Raw genomic sequence first — 9,522 nt, forward strand, 5'->3', positions numbered from 1 at the left:
CTGATTCATTATATTTTATGATTGCTAAGGATGAAGAAGGAATTTCTATTAAGTTAAGAATACAAGTTCTGCAGGTTCCACTATCCGTGGCCAGTTTTACCTGAAAGAAAAATTTTCCTGTGCCTTATTTTCTTTAACCCAGATATATGCAGTGGCCTGGTACACCTATCCATTCTTCTAAGATTAGAATATATCGATGGTTCCTATTACAGATAAGGCAGGGCCTTATTTTACTTAATATTTTCCCCAGGCTTGGGTGAAAGCAAGTAACTACTTTTTGTATCCATACCCATAATCTATTAAATGGAATCATGATGTAATTATGACCCTAAAGCAAGTTGCTTCTTGTTGGAAATCATCATCAATCCTGCCACATCATATCCAGAAATAAAATGTTCCACAGATGCTGATATCAAAAGACTCTTTGGCGAAGGAAAGGAAGTCGCAAGAAACTAGAAAAAAGACTCTCACAGAGAAGAGCCATAATGAGAGTTCAACAGTACACTTCAGAAGTCCGATACATTAAGTTTGGATTGGAGTCCTTTACAGGTAGGAAATACTTTAATCAAATCTTGAAGGACAGTAAAAATTACTAAGAACCAGTCTTCTGTAGGATGGCAACTGGGGAATTTTTCTAAATAAACCACAACTGAGACAAGAGTCTAAGGCACCAGGCAGCTTGCTCCAGCATCCACATGAATTATGGCACCAATATACACTGGAACCGTATGGTATTGAACTTAACAAGGTCCAGTCACTACAGACTTTGGAAGAAGCAGCTCTAGCTGAATGGTATATAGAAAGGTACACTGAGTAGGTTTCTTATTTTCCAAGAAAGGCATTCTATCAATTTCTGACGGAACGTGCTTCCAAAGGGGGCAACAGGGGAGTACCTCTGCTGCTTGGCACAGAACTGTCACCTGCCTCGTTTTTAACTTTGCATGCTAGGAAAATGTACTTCTTTGAGTCTACTGACAAAATAAATGAGGATCTTAAAAACTCTGAATTCAGCTCATCTCCTTTTTTTAATAACTAGATGGGGCATAAGTCTAAGGTCTGCATATTATTTCTCTAATTTTAACAGTATTTTGTTCCAACTGATGGCCATTATTTGACACACTAATGCTGGTCACACAAATAACCATGGTATTTTTTCTTTATCTGAAAATAATATACACTTTTCACTATCTGTTTTAACAGACTAAATATGTTTTATCACAAAAGAATTACCAACATTTTATCTGTATCTAGAAAATACATACACAGTACTGATGGCTCACATTGGTAGCTATACATAAAATGATTATCTGAAATTATTTTTATCTTTAGTGAATATGTTGACTCTTATTCATATAGATGCTCATTTGAGTGGGAAAAAATACAATGGTATATTTAATAGGATGAATATTCATTAAGATACTCACGGGAGCATGTGGCAGTTTGCCATTCTAGACACTGCCCATATGGGAAGGAGATTATATAGGCATTTGAGTCAACGCATCGTTTTGTACTGCTACACCACATACATTCCATACCATTACTCGTGCAATTAGAACACGTTGTTCGCAGGGAGCATGGCTTTTTGCAGGGTCTGGCATTCTGGTTGGGACTAACTGGAAAAGAACCAGAAACATTTATTATTTTTAACACAAGTGCAAGCTCCTTTTTCTTTAATCATATGCTCCATTAGAAAAATCCTTCTTAAAGTGAAAGTGATTGCTTCCTTAATTAGTTATAAATAATTTAGTCCAAATTTACAGTGCAGTATATCAATACAATAATATTTTATAAAAAATATTAAGCAATACCCAGCATGAGTTATGCTAGAGCTCTAAAAGAGTCCATTTAAAAATTTTCACAGCAATTTCATCTATATACTGAAATACTAAATTTAACATTCATTGCCTGGCAATGTCAGCTTAGTTACTTGCACATACATGACATAAGTCTCAAACTTCTATAGCAAGTACAGTAGAGCTCTGGGTCTATTGTTCTCATTAGTTTAACAGTGTGTATGCAACAAATATTCTACCTATGCCTTATCCCCTAAAATTTTGCCTTATAGTGTACATACAAAAGTCGCTAGAATCCAAAGGGAAAGCAACAAAAGAAACATTGTTCAATGCAAAACAGATTTGGTTGGGGTTTTTTTGTTGTTGGTTGGTTTTGGGGTTTTGTTTGCTTTTCTCTTCTAGAGAAGACATTTCAGTAGGTTAGCGGTGTATGTCATCTCAAAAAGTTGTAATACACAAAAAGAACTTGTATATCCTAACTCCTGATTTTTGCTTTGATTTCAAATAAAACTGTAAAGTGTACAAGAACAAAGGTATAGTAATTCTTAGGCAGGAACACAAAAGTATAGACAGCACTATATTTTCCACAAAGCAGCACCTTGTGAAACACCAGGATTAAGCCCTCCTGTGTATTGCCATGTTTTTGTATATTATTGACTCATATTTAATAAAAGCCAAGTTCTCAAGACATTTTTCATCTGTTAGTATAGTATGCCAAATCACTTAACCAAGGCTGTTCCTGGATTTGACCTACTATGTATGTATTCAAGCTGTAGTTTGTAGTTAATAAGAAATACAAAGAAAAAACTAACAAAAATCAGCTGAACTATAAAAGTATTCTTATATGGCTGAAGTCCTTTGACTTCTACAGTCTTTGAAGCACCTCAAGATCGAAAAAAAAAAGCCTAAAACAAGACACCAGTAACAGACACATATAATATTGATCTAATTGTAAAATACTGCATCTTAATGTCATTTGTGTTCCACCTAGTGTACCCTTTACATCTTGAGATGTCTCTTCCGTTGTGACTCTACTTTTTACTATTCTGAGAAACATCCGGTAAATGATTAACTGTTTACTCAAAATTAAGAACACTGAGAAAGACGAAATATTTAGGAAATATAGATGGCAGTAGCAACAAGTGTACAATATATACTTTGCAATTACATTACTATTTGGAATTGCTTATAAGAAAATAAAGGATTGGTAAGATCACGCTTTGGTTATGCACGTTAACAACTCTGACAATTTCACAGCAAAACGATCAGACTGATAGGCAGTGTTCCCAACACACCAACAATGGCAGCTATTTTCCAGTTTTGCACTGACAGTGCACAAAATAAATCTGAAGGGGAAATTTGAAAAACCTCATGTGCTCAACCTCACAGCTATGAACAGAAGCATGGGACAACTGGAGCATGAAAATGCTAATTTGAACTGTCAAGTCACTATTTGCCACGTAATCTTTACACACAAACTAACCTAAAAGATAGAAACAAGAATTTTGCTTTTGTCTGTCTTTTAAATCATTAAAATGTTCATTGATGTTCAGCAAGATTCAAAAAGAAAACATCAGCCTTGTTGAACACCTCCATAGACACTTTCATGCTACAATCACTCTTGTCACTGACTACTATTGATCTGAGGCAACTTGTAAGACTTCTGGTGTAATGCAAACTAAGCCATGTAAACTAATCACAAATAAATATTTGCTGCTTTAGGAATATTGATTAAAGCTCTGTATTTTTTAAAAAATAAAAAAGTAAATTTTTTTGGTAAGTATTTAATCCAAATTGTCCAAAAGTGCCCCTTAGCCAAACAAAAACCGAAACAGCTTGCTAATCATGACAGGAACAGCAACCGAGTATAAGAAATTGCTTACCGACAGGTTTTTCACACACAAGACCATCTGCCATTGCAGTGCATGGATTCGCTTTCAGACCTGCCACCTCTGCTCTTTCTAGATATGCACAGAAACCAGAGTCATTTGGCTCTCCAGGAAGCCACTGCAGAGTTGTATTTGTAAAAGGAGACATGTCATCCCATCCCCAGTAGGAGATGTTGATCTTGCGTAAACCTACCCAAGGTGAAATTTTCTATGAATCAGAATGAAACAAATGTGAGATAATTAGTTAAAATGTTGGGAGAGGTTTATTGGTCAAAACATTTCAAAGAATAGCTCAGCAACAACAATTTCACATTTTGAAAGAATTCACCATGTTCTTTTTCCACTTTCGTCATCTCATCAGTCATTGTCCAGGCAGTTTTTATCTTAATTGTTCTACCTTGCTGATCACCCCCCCAATAAAAAACAACAAACCCCACACACATTATGTGCTTCTATCCTACTGAAAATCTGTGTTTGTCCTGTTCAAAGTCAATTCTGATGACTATTATTTGTTACAGAGGCAGAAACCAGGACAAACGCTCATAACGAAATGGGTTTTTTCCAGTGGCTACTATACTGATTACTAATTGCTAGACCAACGTGGATTATAAAATACAGGTAAATTAACAGCAATTCACAGAAAGCAAAGTTCAGAAAAAAATAGGATAAATATTCCATCCTCTAAAATCTGTATTGCTGATACTGATCTACATCATTAGGCAATTCAGAGACAGAAATGAAAGTGGCACATCCAAATTCCAATACGATTAAACGCACATTGAATACACTTTTACTATGGATTTATAAGCTATAAAAAACTAGTCTAGAAAACATAAAAAGCATTAATTCTCAAAAAAAAATATTTAGGATATATCAGTACATTATATCACATAAATTCTAGTCATTTATATCATTTCATCTTTATACAATTACCAAGAGAAAAAGCAGATTTTGAGGAATAAACGCCTTTGCCTGTTCCAGGATAAATTTACATACATTTCTTGCTCCTGTCACTGTAAAAATCTCAAGATACCTAAACCAAACACATTTTTCTCATGTAATCTCTGTGCAGGCAGTTTTCATTAACCCTAGTTTAAACATAAAGAACAGATATAGACAGACTATGGGCTGTGACAGGTATGCGGTGGTAGGTAAATACCAGAGTGCCAACAACCACCGCTATCTGCACAAGGCAAAGGACAGATGTTGTCAGCTCCACAGCAGAGATATTGATCTGATTGTGAATTAGGTTCTTAACTGATTTAATTTACAAGCCAAAGTACGTAAAATGCTATAATATAACTAAAGCGAACCTGTTGCAGTTCAAGATCTATGTGGTATTTCACTCGTGAACCAGGAGTCACTGCCATCATCTCTCAGAGAGATCTTTCATGTCTGATCTCACATCTTTCTTTGGCCACTCAGGTTTAATACATGGCTGAAAAAAATCTTTCAGAGCTCTTAAATCTATACCGAATCAGAGCATTCCTCTTTTTCCCCTGCCTCATTAGACCAAACTGAAACATGAAGGATTATTAATTTTGCTTCAGAAATACCAGTGGTAATTACTTTCTTAAATAATCAGTAGGTAGATAATCACTATTCCTGACCTCCTTAAAATGTACTCCCTATCCTCTCTTCTTCTTCTGTCCTATCAGTTGGGAGCACGATCAAATAAAATTTGCTACAGCAACTGACAGACAGATGAAAGAACAGACTTGAATAAACCAGAAAATTACTACAAATTGTTCCACTCCATAAGCAGTGATGCACTCTGGGAGACTCCTGAACAGCAATGAGAACATCCAGCAAAAATGCCACCACCTACTCTTGTGTCTTACTTCTGTATTTACTTCATAACTTCATTGCTACCTCAGGTGACCAACTTTCCAGGTGTCTGTGAGAGCTCCCACATTCTGGATGCTAGAAAGAACATGACGCAAGCAGTAAAAGTGGAACTCGGGCATCTGGAAAGCCACAGATAATACATCTGTTGTCTTATTTGTTATTTAGTTGCCTAGATTGATGTATATGTACACAGTCCACGTGCATCAGAAAACCTTAGATATTTATGCATGCTTCTATACATCTTTCGGTAGAATGCTAAGCATGCACACCAGGTACATATAAAAAAATGTCAGGGGCTTAGGCAGGATAAATGGCTGACAAACACAAACCTAAAGCAACCCTAAATGCCTTCTTTGGGGCTGAGGAATTCTAGCCAAGAGAACCTTCAATGTATTACTGACTGTTTCAATTGCACTGCCAAATAATTTGGCCTCAGCATCAGTATACAGAAAACAACTCTGGTGAGAAGCATGTCAAGCCAATAATGAAAGCTGACAGTGCAGCAGTGGCATTTGGAGAGAAATTCTTCTATTTGAGTAGGAGAGTCAGAACCCCCTTAATGATGACAAAGTCCCAAGGAGGATCATGAAAGCCAGAGCAGCCTTTGGAGATAAAAGCAGCACCCCTGAAATGAAAGACTTCTAGCAAAAGCAACGCATATTGTAGTCATCATCATTCTTAATAGCTGTACTATCTGGACAACTTACAGGCATCATGTCAGATATCTCAAATTCCATATGTACCATCTTTGGCTCTTTGCTAGTGTGACACATCAAAATACAGACCTGAACACTGATTAGCCTGCTATCAAACCCGCACCATCAAAGCTACCGCCTCGCAGGCTCACTTACGCTGCTCTGGCCATGTTGTTAGGATGCCAAAACCAGATTATCCAAAACATTTTTTTTTAAATGTCTGATTATAATATGGTAAATAATGAGAAGTAGGCCACCAAAACGCTCCAAGGACACGCTTAAAGCACATATTCAATTATGTGGCATCAATTCCATGATGTGGTGGACTACAGCTGAAGACTGATGGCGAAAGCAGGAGATTGCGTGTTGATATCACCAAAGCTTATCAGCGAAAATGACTGCTGCTGCACTGCACGGAAGCCAACAGGAAAAAGCAAATAGTGAAAAGAGAATTCAGCAAGTTCCACCTCTGACACCTGCAGCCACCAGCATGCTGTGACTATCAAACTAATTTCTTCACAAAAAAAAGCATAAATCTAGTCCTTATCTCTTGAACTGATGAAAGGTTCAGTCATAATAGCTTGGAGTCTCAAAGTACTTGAAGGAACTGAGGGACTTCAAAGGTGCCGAATGAGAATGCCAATCCAGTTTCTTCTTCAGGCTTAAGAAATAATGAGAGTTAAACACCCTTTCACTTGAACTCTATGGTTGTTTCATTTAATGCAAAATGAATGTAGGAAACTGATTGCTTTGCTTCAAATCTCTTGCCAAAGATGCTTCTGAAGAGCACCAGACAGGAAGAAAACAATAACGCCTGTTCTCTGTACCCAGAACTCACTGATGTAAGATTCTAGTTTCCAGGCCTGTTGAAAAATACAGTACAAATCAACTCCTTGCTTCAGAAAAACACTTGCTGACATGAAATCAGCCCCAAATACATCTAAATTTTTATTCTCAAGAATACCAGCTTCTTTACTGGAAGGTCAAATGATCTTTGCTCAGCATTTAAATGGGAAGAAAATTACTCCTTCAAGAGTTCCGAAGACTTGTTCTTTCTTCCTCAAGGCCTTGACGAATGTAAACTTTCAAGATGTCCACAAACGAAGAAACCCATCCTATCCTTACTGTGTTTGGCACTTAGTAAGTTGTTCAGATTCAGAGTTGAAGAGGAACCTGCACCTCAGTCAGAATCGGTTCCAACACACATGTGAATGAGTACACGTGTGAACATGTACACATGCAGAACTTGTCAGTAATCAATGGCACAAGCCAGGTCAAGAAATCATTCTTACTCAAGACACTTTTGTCTCATTATAGCGGGGCTGTCTTGCTGCTTAGCTTCCTTCTAGGGAGCCAGACGACAGGTAAGTGGAAAAGTACTGAAACTTTTTCTAAGTGATTTGACTGTGCCCATCTCAGTTCTTTAAGCTGACTTATAGTATCTAATGTATGTCACAATTTTCCTGGGTGCTTTGAAGTAGTCCACGCTTGCTGGAGTGGCCAGTCCACTGGGGACAGAAGTGAATAGGAACTCCAAAAGCATGTGGCTCCTACCATTTCTAGAATTTTCCTTTAATACCAAGTGCACAACCGTGTTTTGCACTGGTAAGGATGCAACAAGTCCATCTGGAGACGATTTCAGCAAGGCTGATATCTTTAGCCAGGAGCTAAAGATTTTATCAGAGCTACCTCCTCCTTCATTGCTCTGAAACAGGAGAGGAAGGGAATGTTTGCCATCTCTAGAGAAGGTTTAAGAATTCCTTAATGCAAAGTATGCTCTGGAATACTCCAGCTTTCAAGAAAAGAATGGACAATCTAGTCCAACTTGGGACTATATCTACCTCCGCTCATTTAGAAACCAAACAAATGGTACAGCTCCATTTTACAGCTGCTGGTACCTAGAAACTTGGTAAAAATTGTGCACATAGGCACAAACATACAGAACAGTGAATTTTCAGTGATGCGGTGCATACAAAAAGGCCACAAGGAGAATGTTTTACTCGTGTTCTATTGATATTCAGCTCTACCATTCTTTCATGAATATGGAACAATAAGGCAAGGCAATATCTCCTACTACCTTGTTGACATTATAAAACCTAAAATTATTTCAGCTGAAATTATTTTCTAGCTAGCAGAAGTTAATTGCCATGTTTGTTTTAATGAAGTATTTCTTTTAATCAAACAAAAGGAAATATCTTAACAGTTGGAAAAAATTAGTAATTAAGATAACAGCACTTCATATTTTTAGACACTAGCTATCAAAATACTTCTTCATTTGATGCCTTTACTTCCTTAATATTTGAGCCTTATTACCTGCTCCTTTTGTTATTAATAAGTAATGGAAAAGCTTCTATTTTGCATAGACATGAGACTAACCATTTACTTTGAATCACAGTCTTAGCTTTGAATCTCTGAACCAAGATTCTCAACTGTACCTGGGGAACTGTCTTCTATTTATACTTCTAAAATTTTTTAACTTTTAAATACCATTATGTTTTTAACCAATGATTTATCATTACTTTGGACATCAGCATTGAACATTTTTGTTCCCATTTAAAATCGTTAGGGGCTAAAAGCTGCATTTCATCTACATCATGATACATCCACAAAAAAGTCACTAAAACAAATGACAGTTTTTTGACTAAATAATAGAGGTAATTATTCTTTATAGGAATTAGGAATTTTTTCAAGTAATTTATAGATTTCTATGTGAAATGGCAAAGTTCATAAAGCTTTGCCTTAATAATTTTTCCTTTGTATGGGAAGAGGAAAGGATAGGAAGAGCAAACAGTGGCTCATAGGAGCAAATATGAATTCCAGTCTACTATATTTCTATTTTTATTCAACATGTATAGGTCAGAATTTGTTTAAACGTGATTATATAACACCACTGCTCATATTCTGGCTGTCCAAACTGAGACAATTTTTTCTGGAATGCCATCACTCACCATATCCTGAAAAAATATGTATACTGTCAAATGTTTCAGTGGAGAATTTTTTAAAAAATCAGGCTCCAAGGCATATCTATGAAAACTCATTATACATCATATACAATTCATTTTAAAACAGTATCAACAACAACCAAGCTTACTCAATAGCATTCAAAATACCCGGAAATTATCAAAGTAAAATTTTACAGTGAAACAAAGCAATGCAATCTACAGCAGGTGGCCAAATCCATCTTGGGAAAGCCTGTAATGGGCCTTACTGACGTTGCACTGGAGAATGCAATAAAACATATCTTGAGAACTATTCCATAGCTTTACCCCACTACACAACTTAAAATTTAGAACCGCT

At 36.5% G+C, this 9,522-nt stretch overlaps 1 protein-coding gene across 1 annotated transcript in view; it reads right to left on the reverse strand.

The window, feature by feature from the left end:
* ATRNL1 (attractin like 1) overlaps nt 1–9,522 on the reverse strand; it is a gene marked incomplete at both ends in the record, with an annotated part of 304,322 nt that overhangs the window by 167,605 nt on the left and 127,195 nt on the right. Inside the window, 2 exons of the mRNA XM_009635895.1 lie at nt 1,425–1,613; nt 3,677–3,890. Coding sequence (XP_009634190.1) covers nt 1,425–1,613; nt 3,677–3,890 — 403 coding nt within the window. The remainder of the gene's footprint in view (nt 1–1,424; nt 1,614–3,676; nt 3,891–9,522) is intronic.

This window comes from Egretta garzetta, unplaced genomic scaffold (assembly GCF_000687185.1).
Source record: "Egretta garzetta isolate BGI_Z169 unplaced genomic scaffold, ASM68718v1 scaffold273, whole genome shotgun sequence".
Classification (NCBI taxonomy): Eukaryota; Metazoa; Chordata; class Aves; order Pelecaniformes; family Ardeidae; genus Egretta; species Egretta garzetta.